The sequence below is a fragment of the Myiozetetes cayanensis genome, unplaced genomic scaffold (genome assembly GCF_022539395.1).
Source record: "Myiozetetes cayanensis isolate MyiCay16 unplaced genomic scaffold, myiCay2020 scf4, whole genome shotgun sequence".
In the NCBI taxonomy this organism is placed as follows: Eukaryota; Metazoa; Chordata; class Aves; order Passeriformes; family Tyrannidae; genus Myiozetetes; species Myiozetetes cayanensis.
The window spans coordinates 116,085-143,522 of NW_026087631.1; the positions used below are offsets into that span (position 1 = coordinate 116,085).

The 27,438-nt window shown below is 45.1% G+C and overlaps 1 protein-coding gene across 6 annotated transcripts in view; it reads right to left on the minus strand.

Annotated features, from left to right (window-relative positions):
• PAX5 (paired box 5) overlaps positions 1 to 27,438 on the minus strand; it is a 134,851-nt gene that overhangs the window by 81,340 nt on the left and 26,073 nt on the right. For all 6 annotated transcript variants that reach the window (XM_050328848.1, XM_050328846.1, XM_050328845.1 and 3 more), the window contains one exon: positions 4,684 to 4,859. In XM_050328848.1, coding sequence (XP_050184805.1) covers positions 4,684 to 4,859 — 176 coding nt within the window. The remainder of the gene's footprint in view (positions 1 to 4,683; positions 4,860 to 27,438) is intronic.

The window sequence follows — 27,438 nt, forward strand, 5'->3', positions numbered from 1 at the left end:
ACACAGTGTTGAATTTGGTCGCATTATGTTATGCCTCATTATGGCCCTGTTCTAAAGTTTATTGAAGTCAACATAAATATTTCTCTTGGCTACAATGAGTATTTGACTGGACCCATGTGTGAAGCTGAAGTACAAGAGTCTATTTCTCTTGTGGACAGAAATCCAGCATGGATAATTCTCTTCTTTATTCTGAGGAAAGTAACACACTGACTCTCACTTGAGCCAATCCGGCTGTATATACTTCACCCTGTATTTTTCCCCTGTAGAGGTATTAATGCCGCTCTCACAGCTGCCACAAGCACATTCATCCACAGGTTCCCTTCCCACTTTGATAGGACCTTCCTGAACCTGTCCAACTTCCCATGCCTGAAGCTCCTGTCTCTCCTTGATTTTCCTGGACCTTGATCTCCAGGAACATCTCCTGTCCGTGCTTTGCCTGGGAAGTGTGTTTAAGTAAACAGTTCACACAGTGGATGCCACAGGTTCAGCCAGCCCAGGGCAGCTTCCCAGGGATGTTGGGAAGGGCTTTTCTGTCCTCCTGGCTGGAATCAAAGGAAACCGTTGGAGGACGATCACCCTCACAGCCAGGCTTAGGGATTTGCAGAGTATAGCCAGTGTCTCTACTTCCTCCAGCTCTTAATGAACTATAGGCACTGGAAAATTTTGCAACTCAGTGTTGCGGCTCTGTGCACGGAATGAGTGCCTGTTCTGAGTAAAATCTGAATTGTCACTGCAGTGACCAAGAGTGGTGGGGTTTTAACTGTGGTAGGGATCAGTCTGGAGTATGCCAGTCTACCACTGGTGTAGATGCACAGCACAACTCCAGGGCCACCAGAGAAAAGCCGCTCTTTGTGTCGGTATGGTTTGCTCCAAGGGCAACTGGGGTGCAACCTGTGCCAGCAACACCAAGAGCCTTCCCTGTGGGCAGAGGCACTTTGCCACAGACCTGGCATACTGAGGAGCAATGAGTCCCATACACACACAGAGAAGCACAGACAGAAAGGGGAACTGCTGCCAGCCTAGAGGCAGATGCTGTGAAGATTTTCCTTCTGCAAGACCTGAGAATTACATAGAATTCAAGTTGTGGGCTTCATCCTGGCTGATGGAAGAGCTGCGTGGAAGTGGTGGACAGCAGCCATGTACATAATGGCGGTGCAACACTGGTGTTGTAAACACATCACTATGTGCATTTCCAGATTCATGCCCAGAAATATGTGAAATCAGTTCTCCATGAACATGTGCAGCCAGTGCAAATTGATCACAGGCTGTTTGCAAAAAATAAGGCCACAAACATAAGGGAAGGCCATTTACTCTACAGAAGACTTCATATTTATAGCAGGAGTGTGTCAGGGAGAGGTGGACCAGGTAATTCTAGAGTACTGACTTTATACTGTGTTTTCTCCCCACAATATATAGACACAAAAGGACTTGATGCTGTCTGCTCAGAAGGCCTTCTTTCTCCAGCTTCCAGCTGCTGGACTTCCCCTGCCATCAGATGTTGTTCATGCTCCAAGCATGCAGGAAACACACCAGTGCTGCAGAGCACACACCTACATGTGCCTAGCTGCACCACCAGGCATTAGGCTGCAAAGTTAGGCAGGTAACAGGTGATGCCTTACTTCTGCCTCCCACTGCATGTTAGAGTTTTCAATGGTAGGAACACATCACAGGATCCCTGTATTACCCAGCCCACACAGTTGTCACCGTTTCTGTCAAAGAACTGCCTGATGCTTTATTTTCCTGTCACTGTCCAGTGATTGTCTTCTCTCTCAACATGGTATGAGCCCTTCTCCAAAGACAAGTATCCATTCCCTGTGGGTCTCTCCACAGACAGCACAGCTTACAGTAGATGTGAAAACTCTTACAATGTTTATGGAGCACACAACATGTATTGAGGTGAGAAATAACTCAAGAGCTTCCATTTTATACAAATGAGCTAAGGGAAACATAAAGATAGTAAAGTGAAGGAAACGGATTGAAAGTACTCGAAGCAAAGAGTTTGGACACTGTGAGCAAGCACTCCTACACAGACATCAGCCCATCTACCTACATGAGGGACAATGGACACTTTCCAAAAGGCAAGGACAAATTTTGTCCAGAAATTTTGTCCAAAGGAGGACTTTGGGCAGAAGAGGCAAGCCCGCAGCTGCGGACCAAGCATTATGAGGCTGCAAACAATTGTGCTGCACAGGAGGGACCTCTTCCCCTTGACCATGGCCAAGGGGCTGCCCCCAGCACACAAGTGAGGAGGAAGACTTAGAGAGCAGGCAAAAGCAGGGAGAAAAAGGGAACTACCTTGTCTAAAGACTAACTCCTTCCAGTAAAATACCTGGAGCCCTCCTCAGGTGAACAGCACTGGTACATCAACAAGTTTTTGTGCCTGAGCAAAATTAGTGATATTCAGCTGGCTGCTACGGGATCACATTTCTAATAAAATGGACAGTCAGTAGGTCAGCAGCTCCTACCAGTCTTCTCCCCACATCCTGTCTCTATGGGGAGGAACATCTTTTCCATATATTCCTCTACGGAAACAGCTCAGGGCTCCATACATCTGCCACTGATTTACCTCCTACAGCACCACTTTGGAGTCCAGCAGAACTCTGGACAGCTGGATGTTGCAGGCAGACCTTCCTTTACTACAGCAATCTATTACAGGGACAACTGTGGTTTTCCAAGGCACATCATTAATGTCTTCAGTATTTTCTTTCTCATTGATTTCTTCAGCCTTACTAATTGATGTGGACAACTTCTTTGCTTTGATTAAGCATCATGACAGTTTTGCTTGACTCACCAAGGAGGTAAGACATGACTGTTTTGGTAAGGGCTAGGGTTCATACAGTGTCCCTGTGAAACAGAGCAAGTCTTACAGATTACATCTGCTCACACTGAAAGTTACAGTTCACATACCATCAGAAAGCAGAAGCTGACCCCAAACAATCACAAGCCCTTAACCATGGTCCAGCATTCCAAAAGCAAATGACCATGCTTCAAGCTATATGAAAGCAAACAACTGCAAATTTGTCTTGTAATCAAATGTAAAAATGCCTAGGCAACATGCTTCTGCAAAGTACCTTTTGAACCTCATGATGTCACATTTCTTAGCACCTTATTTGACTTCCCGGAGCATACAGAGAGTTCCCTGTTCACTAAATTAATTGCAGCATATCTCCAACTTTAATAATGTAGTTGCTCAGAGCCATTCTAGTCACAACTCCTTACATGGGCCCAGGAAGTTCTTTGCTCCAACAGCAGTTAAATATCCCAAATTTGATAAATGGGATAACACTTCAGCAACATCCTTATTCAGATCTTCCATTCTTCCTACAAAAGCAGTAGAAGTTTATATCTGGATAAGTGGTCACTCACTGCTGGACTGTCTCCCATGAACTGTCCATGACTCAGGGGATCCAGAACACAGGAAAAAATACACAGTCCTCTTCCATCATTGCTCTCTTTGCAATGACTATTTGGGCCCATACAAGTTTTGCAGGGACAGATCTAATACCACGTGGTTCCTAAGTGATCAGTGCTGAAAAGGCTTGCCACAGGTGTGGGCACAGAGCCTGTCCTCTCCACTATCACCCGTGTTCGGATGGGATAACCACCATCTAGTGGTACATGAAGGCCACTTCACCTTCCAGAGACACCAACAGTTTGGCTTCCTGCCTTTTTTCATCTCAAGTTCAGATCTGCAGAGTTTCTCAGTATGTACAAATTGGGGAAGTCAGAAAACCAGCAGAAGCTGGTGAAAAGTAAATGTCTCTATGAATGAAATAACAAATGACAAATGTGAGCCTAAAGGCATGAGGAATTTATACTCTACCATAGGACTTTAGGTGTAAGTAATTTTTTTGTTTTTAAAGAAGTGTATGCTAATACACATTCCTTAACTGGATCCACGATGGCAGTAGGCTGCCCTGAGAGAATCTCCAGCAACCCTCAAGTGTATAGATTACTCCAAAGGGAATTAGTGTTTGGCTGCAGTTAGAGAAGTCCATTCACCTTGCTAAAAAGCACATCTGATGTTAAGAACCCTGAAGACAAATAACTGAATACATCATTAAGTAGCCTGCTACCCAAGAAGAACGCAGAGGGATTTGGCTCATCAGGTTTTGCATGTGCTTCTGTATCACACCTGCAAAAATGGAACTTTCCCAAAATATTAGTGCCAAGTCTTCCCCAAACACACTGATGATCTGTAGGTGCAACTAATTTACCTTCACATACTAATTGGGTGTTTCTCTCAGCGAATGGTAAGTTACATGCTTAATAAGACATTTCTGGATACAAAAATCTGATTTGTGCCCACAATCAACACTGTATGAACCAAAACTAAGCATTGGGTTTTGCAAGTCTTCTCCTTGTTAACTTCAATGTCTTCTTTTGGTCTAACAAAAACATTAGAAGCTGTGATGCTCTTTAAAGGCTCATTTGATGAAAGTGGTCCAGATCAGGTGTAATTTCATACCCAAACATTTGCTAATGTTTGCTCAAGGAGTGTTTTCTTTTATTTTTTGATAGACTTTCATGGCTAACATGCACTTGGCTGAGACAAGCTTGACAACACACTTGTTTTGCTGTGATTGTCTACTGAAACTCTAAGCAGCCTTTGGTGATGTCCACCAAACAGACCTCTGCCAGCAGGAAGCATATCAGGAAAACATGAAATACATGCCATAGTACCTGTTCTGGTTTGATGGGCTCAGTTGTTGTGAAAATGTCAGAATAATGTTGCCTCTCGAAGACACGATCCAACACTTCTAGCTGCTGCTGGGTGAAAAGGTCTCCTCGCATCTGTTTGCGAAGAAAATCTCTGCTTGGGAGAGAATGGCCATTTGGTACCGGAGATTCCTGAATACCTTTCAAAGATGAGAGAGGAGAGGAAGAGTAAGTAGTCATGTCCATGATGAGACCTACAGAACAGTGTCTCATTTTATCCCTTGAATAGATGTAGGTACTACTATGGTGAAGACCTTTTGAGAGGTTGCGTATCGCTGGAAAATGCACTAGACAGACAACCCTCAACCCATCAACGATTTCAAACATAATTTAAAGGCAGGGCAAAGGATAATGGTCCCATCTCTTCCTTCATCATTTTACTGCACCACCTGAAAACCTATCTAGTTCATGGTCTGCATGCAGGAGAACAAAGGAGGATAGTGACAGTCACAGTAAACTTGAGTCAGCACCCATACACTCTGTCTCCTTTCTGTGCTACCTGCAAATCCTGCTCAGCTCCATCCTATGCTGAGCTTTGAACTATTGGAGTACCATGTTGGGAAACACAGACTCTCCGTGCAGTACTACCAGCAGCACTGCTCAGACATTCCCAAAGCACAGCCTGCGTTGTACAGAAGTGGGACATCCCTGGGCTGAGTTACCACTGCAACACCCTCAAAAAGGCCTGATAAATGGCACTGTTCTGACACTCTAATTCACTTAGTATTTCCTGGGTTTAACTAGCAGGTTATGCTGGGCTCGGAGCCTGGGTTCTGAGGTACATTTTCCTCCCTCTTCCCTTTGGCAGAGATTTTCAGCAGAAGTCACAAGTGACAGCCCATGGTTGAGAAACCATGAGAAAAGTTTGAAAAATATTTATATTAGCAGTCTGGAAAGACTTTTGCAATACAGGGGATGGTTTCAATTTGCTTTTTGCAGATTCACAGTGATTTCCTACTTTTTCTTCATCTGTCAGTGCTGGAAATGTATCTTTTATGCAACTGAAAACTAAGATCTGCAGTATTCCCAGGACTCCAGGAGGTGGAACTCCAACAACAACAGTAAATATAAGATTTCTTCTCCAGATCGCAACATCAGACTAGACAGAAGGAGGAAACGTTTTAAAAATAGAATCTTGCTGCCAGAATAGTTTTGAGGAGTAGAATTCAAATGCATCATTAATGGTAAGATTTCCATGAGTGCTGCAGTGGTTTACAGTCCAAGAAGTCTACAGAGGAATAACATGACCCAGACCTCCTCTGGCAGACGCTGCATCAAGTTTTTTGATGGCAAATATAGAGGTGATCTGACAGAAGTGATCTGTGCAAAAACACCCTGCTGCTGTAGACATCAGTTTTGTCCACAAACACATACTGACCATCAGTAACAGGGGTGATGCCTGTTGGACAAGATTTTTCACAAAGGACTATTGATTTGAGATCATCCTTCAGCACAAATGGATTTTGCAGAATATCCAGTCTATCCAGAGAACTGGGCTGCTTTAAGGCAGAACTGTCAGACTGGGGGACCAACATAGGGAAATACATCTTTTGACCTCACTTTCTAACACTGAACTTAAGCAGAGCACTGCTTATACTGAATAGGCATTAGCTGTAAGCAATTAGTGCTGGAAACTTGCTGCTCTATTTCAGATCAGCAGTTTTGGTGACAAATTCATGTTTAACTGTTTAGAGAAAGTCATGCAATTTTATCAAGACTAGATGATTTTGACTTTTGTGAAGTGCAAGGATAAGTTTATTCACAATTTGGCATCAAAGATAAAGCTTTTTGCAGTTTTGTGAAAGGGTATGATGAAAGAGGGAGTGAGATGATACAAGACATGACATGACCTGAAAAATGTTCTTGGTGATTCCAGTACAGTCTGTGCACTGTTTGTACACCCAGAGATCAGGTGTATAATGAGATCTCATCGTGTTTGAAAATGGAGCAGCAGTACCACCTTTCACCATCAGTACTTTTATTAGGGAGTGCAACTCCAGATTTGTGGGCTTGAACACACTGGAGAAGAAGAGGCAGATGAAGGCAAACCTTGGGGCAGCAGCAGCAGCCAGGGACAGGCACTGGGGGAGTGTTGTGCTGGGATGGGGCTTCCATCCCAGATCCCACAGTACAGCACCCAGAGGGGCAGCACAGGACAGGCACAGACAGAGGCACCATAATATGCCCATGACACCAGCTCAGCCACATCCATCTATCTACCCCAGCTGTCCTCCCTGCAAGGGCCAATGAGGCAGGGGACCACCCTGGGCCCCTACCACCAAAGCATGAGGAAGGGGAGGAGATTGTCCTCAAGAGAAATCCACAGGGAAACACTATACCAGAGGAATCCATAAGGTAACCAGCATATGATGGGTCTTTCTGCACAGTGATGGGCAGTATGGCAGGTTTTGGTCTCAAGTTCAGGATTTGGTACTATGCTGGAAGAGTGACCTGTGCTACCAGCCAGAGCAGGCTGCCAACACACATCCCCGTTTGCTGTATCTCCACTTGCCATCCCGAGGACCTGGAATGGGATGAGTGTCCAAGACATGCTTCCCAATATAGTCCAGCTGTCTCAGGATGAGGATCAGTGCACGCATGGTTTGTGCCAGGGAGGGAGCTGGGCAGGAGTAGGACAGGTCTAGACCATGGGAATAGCTGTCACTGCCCAGAGGATCCAGCACTTAACGCGAGGACTCTGAGAACCACCCAAATCTGCCTCATCCCCATTATCACCTAATTTTCACACCCATGAACAAAGGAATAGCTTGTACTTTTGCACCATGTGTCCCAAATTCAAACTTATTGCAGGTAAATGCTGGATTTCCTTGCAGAACTAAAAGACTTCCTTTACATTGCACATGACACACGGGAGTTTGTGAAGGTCTTCAGAATGTGTTTGGCTGTTAGACATTATACAAATGTGAGAGAAATACCACTAACATTATACTTTGTTTAAATATACTAGAATGTTTTCGATAATTAAAATACCATCAGCAGGTTTGAAGCAGTTTGTGTTATAAATAGGCTCTAGGGAGTGGTAAAAACATTTTTCATATAATCAATGCATCCACATAGGAGGGTTATGTTTTGTTGACAGTAACACTACATGTGTACCTACCTACTCTGCAAAACAATTAGTTCCCAGTTCAATGGCATCTTTCCAGACATGCTAATGAAGAGCACAGATACAATATTCTCCTTAGAACAAAAGAGCATATACTTTCAAAACAAACGTTCCATCCCTTATCACTAGCAGGTTGTGCACGGGACAAGATGATGCCATTAGACCACAATTTCCTGAACTACTTTGATGAAACTCACCCAGATGTAATACACCCAGGCCTGCCATAATGGTCCAAGGAGAGTTCACGCCTCCCCTTTTCCAGCATTAGGCTCCAACACATATCAGATCTGCTCCAGCGGTCACTGTACCAGTCTGATCCAAGTCCCTCCTGACCATCCCACCCTACTCAGGACATTGACTTAGATTCCCACAAGTGCACACAGCTTGGAGAGCAATACATCTATGACCTGCAGCTGACAGACTCATCGTGTTGGGGACATGTGTTCGAGCAACACCCCCTCATTCTGAACTTCTTGGTGGGCATTTGCTAGGCATGGGAAAATGCAATTGTTTCTCACTCTGAAGTGCACAAACACTTTCTGCCCTGTTTGCATTTTACCTAGAAAACTGCCTCATGGTTTCAGAGGGGGCATGTTCCTAAAGTAAATGGCCTGCCTTGGACATAATCTTAATATCAGACAAGCAAAGATTTCTGTGGCTAGCCAAAATCTAATCAGTCCAGGAAGAATCTGGGAACACTTAGACACAGAACAGGTCATCCGCAGTCTTGCTGACAAAAGATTGCCTAAATGATGTGGATATCATCCAGAAATTATGGAATCACTACACAATTCAGTTCAGAAGGGACTCTGCCCACCATGCAGTTCCACCCCCCTGCCATGGACAGGGACACTTTCCACAAACCAGGTCGCTCAAAATCCCATACAACCTCACTTTGGACACTACAACTAATACATCTTCATTTAATTAAGAGCAACTTATCTTCTGAAGACCTAAGAAAATGGTAAGATTGGTTTAAAGAATAAATTGTGATCCCATTTTTAACACACTTCAAGGGTTAAATACTCATCCATGACATGCTTACTGAAACAACAGGAGAATATTTGAAATTGCTAAATATGGCTCAACAAGAATTTTAGTGATACTCACTAGACAACTCACTTGATTTAAAATACTGTTTTTAAGACTAAGGACCAAAATATGAAGAAGAAAAGACCCTAGACCCTATCTTCACAAAATACTAGAGTATGTTTTAAAGCCCTAAGGCTTAGTATTAAAACAAGACTAAATATAGAAATCCCATGGCAGGGAGTTGGAACAAAATAGTCTTCCAACCCAAACTGGTTTATGATTCTATGATTTGTTTTAAGTACTGTGTTATAGCATGAGACAGACCCTGCCCTGGTGCAGTTCTACTTGAGAGTCTCAGTGAGGCAAAACAGCTGAGAAATGGGTGCCATACCCAAATCCAGTTGGAATAATATTTCCAGTGTTATTAATAATAAAGATATGCTATGAAGTGTGCATCTCCATGGTAGATCTGTCTGAAGTTAAAAGGAATTACTGATTTTCAGGTTGGGTTTAGTTTGTTTGGTTGGTTTTTTTTGGAAGGATATGGTTTTATAGCATGAATCAGGAAGTGAATAGCTAGTGCCATGAACAGTTCACATTCATAAAGGACATTATTTCTGTCTCTAATTTGTACTGTCCAACTTCATTACCTGTTATCATGCCTAATTACTCCACCTTACAGGGAAATGCAGGCTAATTAAGAAAGGATGTTATTCATCACATTTAAAACATTATGAAGCAAATGAAATATTACCAGGAAGCAAAAAGGTGATTTGCTTCCGTAGCATGCCTGTAAGTTAGTCCAGAGAAGATAAAGAGTCTGTTTAATTACCACATGGAAGGTTTTGTTGAAAGCAAAAGCTGAATTTTCTTACCACCTTCTTGGGATTGTGTTCATTTGACAGACAGCTGTCTCATGCTCTTCCCAGCAAAGCATTAGTTTTAGGACTGCATATGTGGTAAGACATCTTTGTGTTTACACTATTTGAGTTTTCTAAGCACTGGTTTGGTTTTTTTAAAGAACTATATCACTAAAAAACTTTATATTTTGAAGTGTATCTAGCCAATCACTGTGCAAATATTTTCTAGAGAAATCACTACATTTCACACAGATGGGTATGGGTTTTGCCATAGATCAAAGTGAGAAAGAGGGGGAAAAAAAGATAAATCATCAGTGATCCAAAAATACTTTTCATTTGGAGAAGATATCAGGCCATTTCGATGGCACTGATAGAGTCTCTTCTCTGTCTCCATTACCCACTGAAGGCAGCCGGAGTCAGGAGCTGACTACGCTAGATTATATTCCCTATAAGATGGTCACCAATATATATATATATGATCTTCAACCTCTATTGATTGACCAATTTCACAAGCAAAGACTGGTGAAATGAAGCTGAAATGAACATCATGCTTTAACTCATTGAACCCATCAGGCCTGAGTTAATCTCACTGCCCACTGTCTCTGATAGAATTCAATTGATCAATCATGTTTCGGTGATAGTACCATTTCAGTGGCTTATTGCTTCTTCATTTCAAGCCTTGACCTGTTAGATATACTTGGACCAGCTCAGCTCCTTCTGGAGAAACACAGACTCTCATCTGCTGATGACAGCACACTGTCCTGCCACTGGGCCTGGGAAAAGTCTGAAGAGTGCTGCTGAACAGTCCCACCTTCACAATCTGGTTTTACACGTATTTTACCAATTTTGCAGTCAGGTGTGAGGACATGAGGAACTCAAATGGCTCAAGCCCCCTGCCCTCTGATCAGTGCTTGGACAAGCAGGGACATTACTGGTTTGGTGGCCATCTGGCTCCTGTCCTTATGTTCAGCAGAAGCAGCACACACTGCCAATATGTAGCAGACTGTACTGGGGATGGTCCTCACCGGGCACTTCCAGCACACCCACACACCCCACAAGCACAGGGCTGACCAGGGCTCACCACACCTGTGGCTAGCACTGGATGGCCAGTGGTCTTCACTGATGTCCCACCTGCCAGTTCAATGCATGGTCAGCCTGGATGCATCCCGTTTGCCCCCAGCCTGGACTTTGCTCCTGCAGAGTCCCCTGGCACTGCTTGGAGCCAAGGGCCATTTGGACTCTGCTGCATCTTGGTCCCAGATTCACTTACACCAGTCAGCAGCAAAAGCAGGGTCCCTGACCCTTAGCAGGCTGCCTTCACCCCAGGCACAGTATCACAGACCAGAATGCGTCTCCTGAGGTGAGACCTGACCACATCACACCCCTCTCAGCAGCACCTGTCTGCACACAGGATACGTCTGGCCAGTCCCTGCACACCCAGCACCAAATCTACACCGGCCCTGGGGAATAGAAGAAGCAAGACAGAAGGAGCTGAGCCCTCTCATTGGCCTGTCAGTGATACTGTTCCTAAAACACTCAGCAGCAGAGGGATTAGCACTTTTATTACCAACCAACCACTTCTGGGCTTTCTTTGAGGAGTGAATGAGCTCCTGTCCACTGTAAGAACATTTGTCTCTGCCGTCTAGGACAGCTGGAGTTACTCCCTGATGTACTAGCTGAAGTCAGGTTGTATACCCACAGGATGGACAAGCTGGAGCCGTGCCAGTACACTCACAAGGTGTCATCCCACAGTGTTGATGCACACCCAGGGTGCAACTCCCTACCTGCGAAGCCGCACCACAAAGCTGGTTATGGGCATCAACAACAAAGGGAGTTTTATCTAACAGAAAAGATTTCCCATGACATTACAGCTCTCTTCCTCCTGGAGTTATTTAATCCTGCAGTTGCCATACGGAAATTTTATTATCTATCTCCTAGGAAAGCCCTGCCATCTCTCTCATCCCACGCACAACAAAGGCCTGGTGGGACCTCACACCCTGGCAGCCTCAATGCTTGTGAACCTGACATCCTATACGTCTGAGCAAACACTTGTGCAAATAGTGCCACTGAGTGGAGCTGGATTGCTTGTGCACCTGCCCAGGCTACCAGCAGGGTGGACTGTGTTCACGCCACAAGTCTTGCCCATGCAGGATGTGGCTCTGAAACATCATCCGTACCTGGGGGCTGGCAGTGCTCCATGGCTGAAGGGGTACCCAGATATCAGAGCATCCAGGAGCAGGGCTGGGCTTGCTCTGCTGCTCAGTAGCTCCAGTGAGGGCTGCAGTGGTGGAGGGGGTCCAGGTGGACTGTCCCCCACAATACTGCAGGGACACAGCACAGCTGACTCTGAAGATGTGCCCACCCTAGTGGGGCTCCCAGCATACAAGAGACAGCAACGTGTGGAGCAGCATGAGCTGTTATCGTGACTGTCCCTAGCCCGGGTTTTGTCAGTTCAACCCCCACACAACACCCCACACAACACCTTCAAGGAGCCGCAGTGATGCCTATGGACACTAGCCGTGTCAGAACCCACTCGAGAACAGTGGCTGAAGGGACTGATGGAACCTCTGCAGGTTTGGTGACTGCTCTGCTGGTGCAGTTTTATATTTAAAAAATACAAAAATTATGTCAGCGGTAGCTCCCTGCACAGTGGGGAATTCAAAAGTGCAGAGATGGAGCTTGGAAGGAAGATGCTAAGCAGAACAGAGCAGAAGCCCCAAGCCCAGCCCACAGATGGTGGGAAGGTGCATCCCCCCATGGCTGCTGGGGCCACAGGAGGTTGTGGCACCTAGACAAGCCCCTGGGTCCACAGGACCCCTCAGCCATCTGCTGCATGATGTAGGAATGGGCTCACAATTCTGTAATTTCTGTAATAACTAGTGGAGGTAAAACTACAGTAATTACGTAAGTCATGACAAGTTCCTTAACAAATGATTTCAAGAAACTGATTGTTTTCCTAATCCATTTTTTGTAAGCTGTGTTCAATGGCAAGCTTTAGAGATGTGCACTTTATATCATGTATTCCCAGCTCAAAGTACATTTTTAAATGCTCATTGAATCAACTTTAACATAGTTTATACCTACTTCTATACCATGTCATAACATAACTTCTCATCATTTCTTTCAAAAAATAATTTCTAGCTATGCTTAGGAGACAAGGACTAATGCAGGTTGCAGATGAAACTATGCTCTGTATACCTTTGGAAATGCTTAACTGGACACTGTTTATGAACAACTGGGATAGTATTTACAGCTTTGAAAAATACTGGGAGACAGAAATTTGGCAGCCAAAGGAAACACAGTGATAGGACATGCAGCCCAACAGAGTCTATGCAAAGAGTGACCACTTGGGACAAGGAGTGATGTCTTCTCACTGACAGAGGACAGGGTTAGATTGGATATTGGGAAGAAATTCTTCTGTGTGAGAGTGGTGAGCCCTGGTGCAGGTTGCCCAGAGAAGCTGTGGCTGCCCCTGGATCCTTGGAAGTGCCCAAGGCTGGACAAGCCTTGGAGCAGCCTGGGATAGGAGAAGGTGTCAGGGGGTAGAATGAGGTATGCTTTAAGGTCCGTCACAACCCAAACCATTCTGGGTTTCTGTGACTTGCTGTTCTTTTGGAGCAAAGTCCAGCAAAAAACAGAGCAGGAAACAGACCTGTAGGAGCCAGCAGGAAGTTTGCACACCTAGCATTGCACACCTGCAACAGCTCAAGCCTGTGAAGACCTGGAAGAGGCTGACAAATTTCTATCCTCCCCAAGAACTGGCATTTGATAAGAAAAATATGTGCTCTTTTATTGTTATCAGTCAAAACTCATCTTTGCAAGCTTAGAACTGCAAAGCAAAATTTTGACCTAATACCTTGAATTCTTCACAAATTACTATCTGGGAAACTTATCCAGAGAAGATGAAAGTGGCAAAGAACTCACTCACATCCAACCCAGGTGATAAGCCCAGCTGAGAAGTATGAAGAGCACTGCTGCATCCCAGCAAGCTCTCCCTGGGGGAAGAAGAACCTTCCACTCCTGCACTGCCAAAGATCCAGGCAAAGCTCCTAAGAAATGCAGAGAACCCCCAAACAGAGATGCTGTTCCTCCTAAAATTCAAATTCGTAGCAAAAGATTGAAGCAGTACCCCTGAGATATGATAAGGCTGGATTTACTATAAAGCAAAGTTGAGGATGGAGCTCACTCCAACAATAGCATGGCTGGCTGATCTGCACTGTCTCCCAAGTGGAAGGTGTCTGTTCACACTTCCTATGTGATTGTCCACGAAGACCACTCATGAAGAGCTCTTAATATCTTCAGACTTTTCTTGTGCATAAATTAAATATGATATCATTTTCCAAAATCAAGAACAATGGTCTGTAGCCTGCACGTGTTCATGCTTACAATGAAGCAAGCAATGTCACAGACAAATTCAGTGTATTGCCTGCCATGGGTTTAGTAGCAGGGGGAGGGCTACAAGGGCAATTTCAGTTAGAAGCTGCTAGAAGTTTCACTGTCCTATAAAAGAAAACAGTGACAGCTAGCTCCAGGAGGGACTTCCTTAGTGATGGCCAAGGCTAAGCCAATGAAAATGTGCTTTTGTGATAACATATTTAAGAACAGAGGAAGAGAAGGTTTGTTGCACAGAAGAAATTCCAGCCCAGAGAAGAGTGGAGGAAAACATGGGATTACAAGGAGATTCCAAGGTCAGAGGAGCAGGAAGGGAGGAGAGGCCCAGGGGGCCTCCATCTCCCCCTCCAACAGGGGCAAGACTGAGAGCCGAGCCCCCTGCCACCTGTGGAAGACTATTGAGGTGCGGAGACCCCCCTCTGCAGCTCATGAAGGAGCCTATGCTGGAACTGGTGAATGCATAAAGGAGGGTGTGACCTTGTGGGAGGCCTAAGATGGAGCAGAGTCCTGCTGGAAACCTGTGGCCCATGGAGAAAGAAACAGCCACACGGGAGCAAGTTGTCCTGGCTAGGACTTGTGATTCTGGCAAGGGACCCATGTTGGTGCAGCTTATCTGTAAAGGACTGCACCCTGTGGAAGAGTGACCTAAGGGACAGCAGCATAGGAAGAACTGTTTCCCGAGGGATGGACTCATGCCACAGAGGTCTATCAATGACTGTCTCCTGTGAGAGGGACCCCCATGGGAACAGAGAAAGGACTCAGAGATGTGGCCCCCCTGTACTCCATGGTGAAGACCATGGTGAAGCAAGTTGTCCCCTTGCAGCCCATGGAGGAGTCACCCAGAGGACAGCAGAACAGGAACAGCTGCTGCTGAGGGATGGACTCAAACAACAACTGACACCCCTTCCCCATCCTCTGTACTGCTGAGGGAAGAAGGGAGAACATAGAGGGAAGGGGGGGGGGTGTGGAGGGAAGGTGTTGTGTTTTAAGACTGTTTTATTTCTTGCTCTTTAAGTCTTATCCTGTTAGCAATAAATTTAAGTTCTATCCCCACTGAGTCTGTTTTGCCCATGAAAACTAGTTAGTAAGTGAGTCTCCCAGTTCTTGTCTCTACTAAGGAATGCATCAGCTATTTTTTTTTCCTCCCCTCTGCCAAGTGGGAGGGTGATTTCAGTGCTGTAGCAGCTTTTGGTGTGTATTTGAAATCCGGCCAGGGTCAAAACCCCATCGCCTTACAGCCGTAGTGCAAACACACAAATAAAACACCTTTATAAAATAGAATATGCAGCTACAATTTTTTACAAGTAACACAAAATACAAATTTAATGATATTTTTATGTATTTTATCCACATGAATTAGTAGGGAGACATTATGTTTTACAGATCATCCACATCTGTGTAAGATAAGTTTTTACACCTCAAAAATTTGTGTACTTCCTACACTCAGGAGCCACATCTGTTCATCCACTGTCCTTTTGCTGCAATTTCTGTCTGCCTGAACATGGACACTCTCTGCTGCACTGACCATAAGACAGAGGTGTCCCCAGACTGGGTCCACTGTTTCATCCTTAAACAATGCCCAGCACAGAGGACAGGACTGAGTGCTGCCAGGCATCCATCCACTCCACTCAGTAGCACCAACAGAGGGCTGTACTTCCCACCCTCTGTTCTCCTCCAAGCACAGGCAGAAGGTGGAAAAGATCCATCAAACGAGCTCCTGAAGGAGAGATGCTGAGACAGTTTCTGGATCCCACTGAAGCTGGCTGTGACAGCCAGCGACAGGAGTGAGGAGTATAGCTTGTATGCCAATGCCCAGTCTGCACCTGCCAGCAACTCAACCTGGGCCACCAACCAGCGTGGCAGTAGTGCATCACAGGTTGGGATTGATCCATCTGGAGAGCATCTCTGTGGAAAGGGCCCCTGGGGGTGCTGGTGGACACTAAGCTCAGTGAAGTGACTAGGGTGCTTCCGTGACCGAGAGCGGGTGGGATGCTGGACTGCATCAGCAAGGTATCAACAACAGAGATAGAGAAGTCAGCACCTGGAGTACTGTGCTGAGTTTTGTGCCCCACTGTACCAAACAGATGTGGACAGAACAGAGAGAGTCCAAAGAAGGGCCACAAAGGTGATCCAAGAGCTGGAAGGTTGCTGAGTGATCTGAGTTTGTTCAGCCTTGAAAAGAGAAGGCTTAGAGGAGACCTTATTGCCATGTTCCACTTGTCCACAAGAAGACATATACTTTTTTTTTACAAGGAGTCACATGGAAAAGATATGGGGAAATGGGTACAAGTGACTCCTGGGGAGATTCCAAATTGGACACAGGAGGAAAATTTTTCAATCAGTCACTGGAATAATCTCCCCAGGGAAGAGCTAGATTCCCAAAATGCTGGGCACTTTTAGGATTTGGCTGGACAGAGTGCTGGACTATCTTGTCCAGACAGTGCTTTTGCCAAGAATGCCAGGTCCCTTCCAGCCTGATGTCCTAGGACTCTATATGAAAAAAGCAGTTGGTGAACCAGCAAAAATGTTATGTCTCTGTATATGCTTGTATTTTATGGTTCTCCCTTAAATGTACTGACACACTGGAGATGGAACAAAATTAAACAACCAAGATTATACTTTTAAGGAAAAACAGTGTAGCTCTTTGCTAATTGCCATAATTAATTTGTGTCATTTAAACATTAATTATTTATCCTGCAGTAAACTCAACAATCTACAGTACAGCTCCCCTGACGCTGTGCTTATCACACCGATGCCCTAATTAAGCAAGTGTGGGAAAATCTCCCTGCACGTACTTGTGTTATTTCAAAATCTGCTTTCATTCAGTGGGTCACTTTTTGGGCTGCATCATGGAAATTCTTTCAAACCTTTCTTGAGCTGGAGAGCCTGTTCCTGCAAGCTCAGTTGTGACAAAGCAGCAACTGGGATTGACCTCATGTCCCTTCCATTTAATGAGACAACTGTTCCAGGAAAAGAATTATATTTTTTTAAAAAGTAGCCTATATATATATTTTTCATATTTAACTTTATGTATGTGTAAGCATATATGGAGAGAGAGAGAGAGAGAGAGGGAGAGAGAGAGGAAGAATGTGGCAAATAATCTTTGATGATTACTGTATCTGGTGTTCCCTCTCTGTTCCCAACAACCAGCTGTTGGCAAAACAGTGGTTTGCATGAATCATTAATGGTGATCTGAGAGTGAATGCCTGCTGTGGTAGACATGGGCAGAGGATGTGACTCTGACCTCACTGCAAAGCTGCAGCGATGGGGAAATTTTGGAGACTTTTTTATGTATAAAAGCAGTTATAGATTGAATTTCATTCACAAGCAGAGTTAATATCTGAATAATTGTGTGAAAAGGCCCAATTGGGGAAAACCCTGAACATGTCGAGACTCCATCCTGAGACTTTAAAATGAAAGTTATTTTAGCTTTTCAGTCCTAAATAATTTTAGTGCTTAAATGTAAATTAATCATCTCACACAGAATCATAGAATCACAAATTCGACTACGTTGGAAAAGCCCTCTAAGATCATCGAGTCCAACCATTATCCCATCACTGCCAAGACCACTGCTAAACCATGTCTACATGTCTTTCAAATCCCAGCAGGGCTGGTGACTTCACCACTGTTCGAGATAGTCTGTTCCAATGTCTGACAGCCCCTTTAGCAAGGAATTTTTTCCTAATATCCAATCTAAACCTCCTTTGATGCAGCTGGAGGCTGTTTCCTCTCATCCTATCACAAAATTACAGACTGTTTTGGATAGGAAGAGAGCTTAAAGTTCATCTTGTTCCACCTCCTGCCCAGACAGGAACACCTTCTCCTACCCCAGGTTGCTCCAAGCCCCATCCAACATGGCCTTGAACACTTCCAGAGATGGGGTAGCCACAGCTTCTCTGGGTAACCTGTGCCAGGGCCTCACTACCGTCACAGGGAAGAATTTCTTCCCAATACCCAATCTAACCCTGTTCTCTGTGAGTGTGAAGACATCACCCCTTGTCTTGTCATTTATCTATCTATCTATCTATCTATTTTTTGCATTTAGAAGTATTTAAAAGTAAATAAGCCATCACTCCCCATGAGTTACTAAGCCTGGGCACCAGCCCCTTCTTGCCCACAAGGTGCTCCTGTTAGTTAAAGACAAACACTTTTCCCTTAAAAAGACTTGCAGAATCTCTAAGAGAGTTTTATTATGATTTTTCATGGTTTTACTTCCCCATAGCTTCTTGACTTTAATTCTTTTAAAAAGAAAAGAAGCACACTCAGGATGCAAGCTCACTGAAATTTTTCTTCCTTACATCTGTACAGGTGTGTATACATGAACATTTACACATAGCCACTGGTTCTTCACAGAACCACACAGAACCACAACGAGTTCCCCATCACAGTTAAAGCCAGTGCTGACAAAACCACACAGGGTACACAAAAATGACTGGATTGCACCATGCTGCTTCTAGGTAGGATCTCTGAAAGAGACTAATTAAAAAAAAAAAAAAAAAAAAAAAAGGAGAAAACTTGTAATGAGTACCTCTGCTACTCCTGCACAATGGTAGTGGCTAGGGGTTTGGACAGGGAAGTTGTTACCCCCCATAGTAGGAAATGAGACATCCCTCCACCATCATCCATGCCAATTTCCCTCCCCATGAACAAATTGTGGCAGCCAGTGATGGAGGGTCTGCTCTGCTATCACCACTGGGATGAACCAGGAACACAGTGCTGGCAGCCTGAAACCTGGCATCATCCCCCTGATGCCCACCTGCACCAGCTGAGTGCTTCCAACTCCTGTCTGCCTGTTTGCCCTGTACCTAGCTCTCAAGAAGGCACACAGAGCTCAGGGGCTACACACCAACTCCAGTGCATTCCATGCCACTGGAATGCAGGCACCAGTAGTTACCATAACACACTCGATTGTTCTCAGCAGTGTTCCGACAAATAAAGCCATTAATTATAGCCTTTCCCTCAGCCGCTCTTGGCTGGAGCAGCAATCAATGTGCAACCCCTCATTGCCTGCTCTCGGGGAGCAGAGACAGATGCCATAAAAATGATCCGCAGCCCACGCCGATCCCCGCCGGCGGGCTGCGCCCAGGAACGGCCACCACGCTGCTTTGACACACGATGCTGTATTTATTTGGTCTGCCACAGCTGTGGGGGAAGGTATCCCATTAGGCAATTATTTTTATCTTATAACGTCAATTTACTTATACTGATTGGCTTCCTGCCGCCAAATATCAATTAAATTGCAAATGCCTACTGAAGCTTATTTTATGTCTCTTTCTCTTTCCCCCATTTCCCTTCTTTTTTTCTCTGTCCCCTTCTTTTTCTTAAAGAGAGAGAGAGAGAACCCTATGTTCGAACATAATTTAGTTTATTTCCCTTTCCATATCTCAAAGGAAAATCTATATCTCCCTCTAGAAGGCCATTTGCCCTCTGTTATTGGGAGCTGAGGTATCACAGCAGTGGGCAATTTGTTTCAACCGACTATCGGCAGCCCATCAGGACTCCTCAGGACCTCTGCCATCTCAATGCAATTGTATCCGGTATTGCCATTTATGATTTGTTTCTAACAGTACCACCAGACGAACAGGTTTCAGATCTTACAGGGTGTACCCACCCCATTCCCTCCTGCCGCAGCCGCATCCTGTCCCATAATGCCCATCATCTGCTGATGGAGATCTCTGCTTGTCCCACTGGCTCAGGCTGCTGCCCCCTGACAGTTGGGCCTCGGGGGGGTGACAGAGTTGTTGAAGCTGCTGGAGGTTGTAAGCCGTTCCCATGATAAACTGCTGCACAAGCAGGCTTGGATACATGGTGAGCACAGGGAATACGAACCTGTCCAGCAGCCATAAGTGGGTTGTGCTCACTTGGTCATGAGGCTGGGAGCTGTACCTGTGCACACTCATCACCCAAGCAGCACTCAGTCACCTCTGACCTAGGAAAAAAATCTAACCATCGCATCTGCTGGTACCTACACCAAAGCAATATATAAGACAACAGCCCATCACTGCTGCAGCCTTCCAGAACCAGTGAAGATGACCAGCACAAAACCCCAAAGCATCACAGTTCACAAGCAAAGACATAATGCATGCATCACAGCATCCTAGTGCCTGCAGACCCCCTCTGTGCCTGCAGGGAAAGGGAAAGGGGGTGGTACCTCTTCACACTAATGGAGCTGGAGGGCTTGAGGTGAGCATCACTGATCAAACTGGATATCCCCAGCAGCCAGAGACCAACCACAGCAGTGGAATCTGGAAGGGGACCAGGAGGGTAAAGAGGAGCAGAAATGCAATCAGGACGAACAGGTGAATGCCAACCAGCAATGAAGAGATGAAATCCTTCAGGTGCAGGGCACACTTGACCCAGGGAGACAGCAGTGGACCAAACCCCTCCAACCCTGCTGGCACCAACTCTGACTTCCTATAGAGACTAGAGAGGGAAAAGCCGGGCAAAGCACAAACCCAGGAACAATCAGCTACAATCTCTCTGGAGGCAGAGGGAGACCTTATGCCCATATCTCCATCACTCCCCACTGCTGTGCACACATGCTGGGCCCATGGAGGGGTTCAGAGCATGGGGCACACAGGGGTACAGAGTGAGAGCCCAGATGTTGCCACGCATGCACCTTCCTCCAGCTGAGCACTGAATACTGTAATGTAGCGAAGATCTCCTATGAGCCAAGTCATACCCATTACATACTATTTGCAATGCAATCAAAAATTCTTTAGTACCTTATAAAAATGCAGATGAGTTCATTCTGGGCTTGCCAGCAACCAAGGCAATTGTCATGGTGTTGGCAATTATATCCACAGGTTTGGCTAAGGCTGGTTTAAAAACCTGGGCCCACATCTTTGAACGATGTGGTGCAAAAGGAAGAGAACAAGCTATAGTGAGCACATCGGTGTACGTGTACGTACCTATGACTGTCTCTTCATGTATATACACATATATACTATATGTATATGCATGCATAGTAATGATCTATACTCCATCTGTCCATCCATATAACTATTACCTATGTAGAGATGTTCATTAAAAAAAAAAAAAAATCAGGGGTAATAGGAAAGACCTCTGCACCCTTTGCAATGGTGATTATTGACTGGTTCATTCAGTGCCTGATGGAGATAGCATGATTGCCTGGGATGTACCTTGCAGGTTTCTAAACAGAAGGCTCCAGAATCAATTTTGTGGTAACTGGTTAGATGTGACCAGCTTACAAACTCAGCACTGGTGTCGGGAAGCAAATTCAAGCAGCGCCATTACGTTTTTTTGAAATATCAGAGGTGAGGAAAGCCTTCCGGTTGGCAAGCCACAGGACAGAGCAGAGATTAATGATTCTGGCTTGGTTTTGTCTCCAAGGTGACAAATGGGTGCACAGTAGGAATGGTGCCATGGTTGGTGGTAGAAGGCGATGCTGAAACACACAGTTTGCACAGGAAGATTTGTCTCTCCTGAAGTAAGGACAGTGCCAACAGCTTCCACTGAGCAGGACTGGATTAGACGGAGATCACCACTTCCTTTGCTGTCCTAGGGGTCTACTCTGCATGGCAGCCACGTGCCGAGGACAGCCCCCAACCCCTGCCCAACTTCCCCTGACCATCACTGCCACCACATCAGTTCCTCTCACAGTCTCTGCAGGTAGCGGTGCTCTTCGAGAGAGGGGCAGAACAGAGGACGTCAGCATCTCAGAAAGCTTGGCAAGAACTTGTCCTTGGTGGCCTATATCACCCAGAGGCTCTAGCCCCAGTGGTGGCCAGGAGAGAACCACACATGGATAACCCACTGCCAAACAAGTTTTTCGCTTCGCTGATGAGTGGAATGACACCAGCTTCACACTCCAGATACAAAGTACTGACTCAAGGGCTACACTTTTATCCATGACATTCTAGGAGAAAGCATTCCTGGGGACTTGCGTCAGCTGTAACGAGGTTTTGGAAGTTTGTCCTGGTGTGTGAGAACACGACCAAGAAGATTCAGAGGTTTTCACTGATTTGACACAATGGGTACTAACTTCATAAGGAACCAAGGACAGCTTTCCACATCTGCACATCCTGATATGCCTCTAAAGTAAACTGACCCCATAAGACACTGCCACAAAGACCACTTGGGTGTAAGAAAAGGAGAACAGATAAACGAAACACTTCTGCAAACTCAAAACCACATACTTAAACAGTTCCAAAAATACCCTACCTGGATTTAGGCATGCCTATAATTATGTTCCCCCCATTTCTGAGCAGCTGCAACAGTCCTGGGCCACTCTCCCTATTACCATCCAAGGTCACGATGGATGGGGGCTCTTCTTTGTCCCCCAGCTGGGGCTAGGCAGGAGAAGATAGGCTCTTCCATGCCACAAAATCTCACTATTCCAGAAATGCCACCTCCTGTGTCCTACTGCCTTGAGGGGAAACCCAGGCAAGAATGGGGAAAGAAAAGATAGGTACCCATGCTCAGGGAAGCAACTGGAAACCCAAGTAATCAGAGAAGGAAAAGCCCACTACATGACTATTTCTTATTAGTTGACTTATAGACAAAAAGTCAGGCATTGTCAAGCATGAAATCTTCTTGGGACAATAGAGATGGAATTGCCACTGCTGACAGCAATGTTTACAAGGGCAGCATTTGTTGATGCTGCACAGCATGAAACCAGCAGCCCCGTCTAACTCTGTGAATTGTAACAAGAGACAAAACGTCCCGCTTCGAACACGTAGGAATAGTATCACCAAAAATAACCTCTTGGGTGTAAAATCTATTAGAGGTGGATGGAAAGAAATCCAGAGGAGCCTGGTTGACACAGAGGGAGGCTCCTGAACCCTCTCCAGCCACAGGAGATAGCAAACATGATCTCTGAGAGATCTCTGAGAAATTACTTGCCAGTGGGGTTGGTAGCTTCTCTTCATCTCCAGCCCGGGAGACACTAAGTAAAGGGAGCAGGAACACACTCATTCCTACTCTGTAGACTCTGACCCCAAAGCAGTGGGCCTGGCTGAAGGGTTTCCAGTCAACATGCAAAATACGAGAACAGCTGCCTCTCTTCAGGCACTCTGAGGCTTGATATGAGGCTGCTGAGAAACCAGTACTGCTTCTGAAGGGTCTGAGTGTTTTAAAAGTCTGCACCACCATATCTGTCTAACTCAAAGGAATCATATTCAGGGTAGACTGGCAGCTGCAGTCCAGCATGCACTAAACCAACTCTTTTTTGTGAGACCTTTCAAAGAATGGTCTGTCTGACACATAAATGTCCCAAAGACAGCTGCTACAAAAAACTATATTGCAAGGAAAGTGAGACCAGAAGGAATACCTCAACAACAAAGTCCAACAGTAATTACTCAGATTTGTAAGGGGCGAGACTGAAGCATGTTTAGCCAATATAAGACATTCTGGTGTCTTCACCTGAAATGCTTAGCGACCACAAAGCCTTTGATATGCACACTTGTGCACCAACTGCTCACAGCTTCTCTCTTAGGGTTGTGTGTTCTCTCTCTCACAATGCATCAAAACATGAGAAGAGTAGATATACCATAACCATTAGATGCTGGCAAAACCAGCGCCCACTCCCGCATAGCTATGTGACAGCCGACCAGGTAAAACTCAGCACCCCACCAATTACTGCTGCAATGAGGAGAAATGAGGCTCTGATGTCTGAGATGATCACCACTCAACCAAAGCTGTTTTTACAGATCTCTTCTTACTGAAAGTTTGTTTTCTTCTTTTTTTTTTTTTTTTTTATTGTAAGTTGATGTGACTCCTGTAAACACCTGAAAGAAGCACTTTCCCTTAAGATGCCATCGTTACCATGGGAGCAGCATCTATAGCCTTTGGCTTGCTCTGTTCATCAGAATCTCTGAAGTCCTGGTCTATTGGAAAGTGTCCCTGATCATGACAGGGGACTTCGACTAGATAGCCTTTAAAGGCCTCTAAAGGCCATCCCTTCCAACCCAAACCATTCTGTGATTCTATGACTCTAAATCCTATGAGAGACATCTTTTTGCTGGCTCTGTGCCTGTTTAAACATGCTGAAGTACCACAATGACAGGACTGTGGGAAGTTTCTGAACAAACAAAGCTCTAGTGACAGCTATGCATCCCTACCCAGCCCATGACCAAAGAAATTCAGAAAGCAGTGGATGCAGCCTGCAGATACTTTATTGTGGCAGCACTCCATTACAGAGGTACAGGGAAGCAGTTTTATGAAGATGGAATGCCCATGTGATCAGAAAGCTGTTGCATTTCACTGATGTTAGTCCCTGATTTCCAATCAGTCCCTAACACTCAGATCAGCCAGATTAGCCAGGTCCATTTTAACTGGATTTCCATTCAACACAAGGGCAACTCATATGGGGATCCGTGGTTTCTAACCTCCACCTATAATGTGGATCCACAGCAGCAAAGGAAAACCAGTCTTCTGCTTAAGCCATAAGTTTACAGGAATCACCATAGGTATATGTTGACTACAAATATCTCTTACTAGAGCCTAAGATGAGATAAAACTTTGGGAAACTCCACTCCAGTTTTACAGCCAAGTGCAGAAGAAAAGACATTGGTTGCTTTCAGAAGATGAACAGCTCTTCCCATCTCTGCAGTCATGGGCACTGTCACGTGGATGATTGCTGCCCCAGAAACAAGAATCCACAAGAACGAGGAAGGAGCTGTAGAGGCACCTCCATGTACATTTCAGCCTCCACAGCTGAGGTATGAACAAAACAGAGATGAAAAAAGCTGTGGTCTGAAATGGACTTCAAGCTCAAGCAAAGTTGCTCCAGTGTTACCAGCAAGGTGCATTGGCAAAAGTGCTATGCTTGCTCTTGTCATGACAGGAGAGCAGGAGTGCAGAGAAACACAGCTCAGACTAACTGAAACAGGCTACCCAGAGGTACAGATAGAACAGAAAAGGTCTAGCTGAATATCTAGCTGAATATCTGGTGCAGTGGAAGGTGTCTCTGCTTATGGCGGGGGGCTGAACTAGATGGTCTCTAAGGGTTCTTCCCACACAAACTATTCTGTGATGCTGTGAATATGAAAGGGGGAAACAAGTTGAAATCGGTCTTCTTCTGAAGTTCAGCAAAACATCAGTGCAATACTTCACCTATTAGACACATATACATGCTATTGGAGCAGGTAGGAACACTTATCTCAAGATTTTCCCAGCTTAGTCTTCCTTTTCCAACTGCAAAGTCTGCTCAAGTAAAACAAGAATAAAAAGAGGGATTTGGCTATTTGCAGCACATATGAATGTCCCAAAGCTCCTGGTGATTGCTGATGATGGCTGCTGCTGCTCCGCCTGGGCTGCTGGATATCTAGGACTCCAGAAAGTAGCTGGACAGGCACAGGCTGCCCATGCCTCAGGACGTGCATGCACACAGCCTAAGCACTAGGGGTGATGGCATGTTATCATGTCCTGCACACGCTGGCTACACTTGCGCCAATTCACATAATCTTAAAAACATATATTCCCTTGTGTCCAGCTACAGTCCCATGGTATGACCTTCCCCAGGATTTGTGCTCCAGCAAAGCACTCAGTAAGGAAATACAGACAGCCTGCAGGTATGAGTCCAATGTTCCTGAAGACTCGATATGACCAGCTATTCATATAACTAGCTAAAAACCACACAAAGTGCAAAATGCAGTCTCCATGCCTGGTGTAAGTAAACCTAAATGGGACTATTCTGCAAACACCATGGCTGACCAAAATGGGCAGGATTCAATCAATATTGCACAACAGCCTCTAGCAATGAACAACCCTTGTGCAAGAGTACACACAGAGACCATGGCAGACAAAAACTGAACTGAATAAAGCTTCTTGTCTCAAGACACCTCCATTTTCCACATCTCACTGATTTTGCATTGTCTGCTTATGAGGAACTTCCTCATTGGCAGCAACAACAATTACAGCTTAAAATATGAACTCCAGAGCTTACCAAAGCACCAACAGAGAAAAAGTGGTTTTCTACTATCATTCAGGATTTCAGGAGGCTGTCATTTCAGCCAAGGAAATAATTCTGACTTTAAAATCCCAATAAGCTCGAATCAAATCTTGTGCCAGCTGCAACAGCAGCAGATTTGAGTTCCTACGTGATAATCCTGGTAGTAGGGCTGCATTTTGTGCAGCCATTGAGAAGGCAGATGACCTGCTGTTACCTGCAGAACGGCGTACTGCTCTCCCAGGGGCAGGAGCAGACTTGGAAGGAGAAGGAAGACCCCAGCCAACTCGCACCCCCAACCACTTTGCACCCCCACTCTGGTGGTCACCCCAGCAGGCACAGTGAGCATGGGACAAGGTGATGGGAAAGCCATTAGCTCTTCTGGGGGCAAGGGCAAAGCCTGACACAGAAATACATAATGCTTGCATAGCTCCTGATACCACATAGGTGCCATATCATTTACTTAATGCCTTGAATTGGACCTTTCATATGGGAATACCCTCTGTGTCTTTCCAGTCACTACCTGCAACTGGTCAAATCTCTCTCTTCCAGGGTAAACAAGGCTGAACAGCTCCCCTGAGCTTCCCAAACACATTTAAAATACAAGCATTTGTTTTAACAGCACACATGTATGCTGACAGTCCCAAGCAATGCGGATGTACAAAAGGGGAAAAAGGGAAAAAAGTCCAGCATCGCACACCATGACACAAAGCATATGACCCTTCTCTCACAGAAATGCCTCACCCAAGAGTGTTGTGTGAAGGAAAGTCACAAAACTAACCAGGTAGACTACCAGAAAGCCAAACAATCTTTTCTTCAGTCTTCTGAAAGATCATTTAAGAGGTAGAGAACTAATTATGAAAGTCTGTGAGTAATACAATTTATCCAACCTGAGACAAATCTTTTATCACCTCTCTCTGTATATACACATAGGTGATAGATGCATTAGAGGCACATACATGGTCTGTGCAGGTACACAGGTACATACATGCACCGTGACTGTATCTCAAAATTTCCTCCTGTCAGGATTCTACCAATTTCTAAAAAAATCAGAATGACCTTGCTTGTGACTTTTCTACATTATTTTATAATAGCATTTATAACAAATATCCATCAAAACTGACAAGTCAAGTCCTGCTTGTCAAAAAAATTGGTCTTTCTTTGGAAAATGCATTCCCATGAAGAATCCTGGCCAGACTCGGTACTGGCACTGTCATGATGATCTGTTGAGTCACCTACACCTAAACAGAATTTTAGCTAAACCTAGATGAAGAGGTTGTTTTTTGAAAAGCATCTAGCACTCAACAGGTTCTGATGAGAACAACTGGAACTACAGCAGGGCTTTAAGGAGTGGTGGAAGTCTGGACTTTTAATTAACATAGCTCCAGGAAAATCCC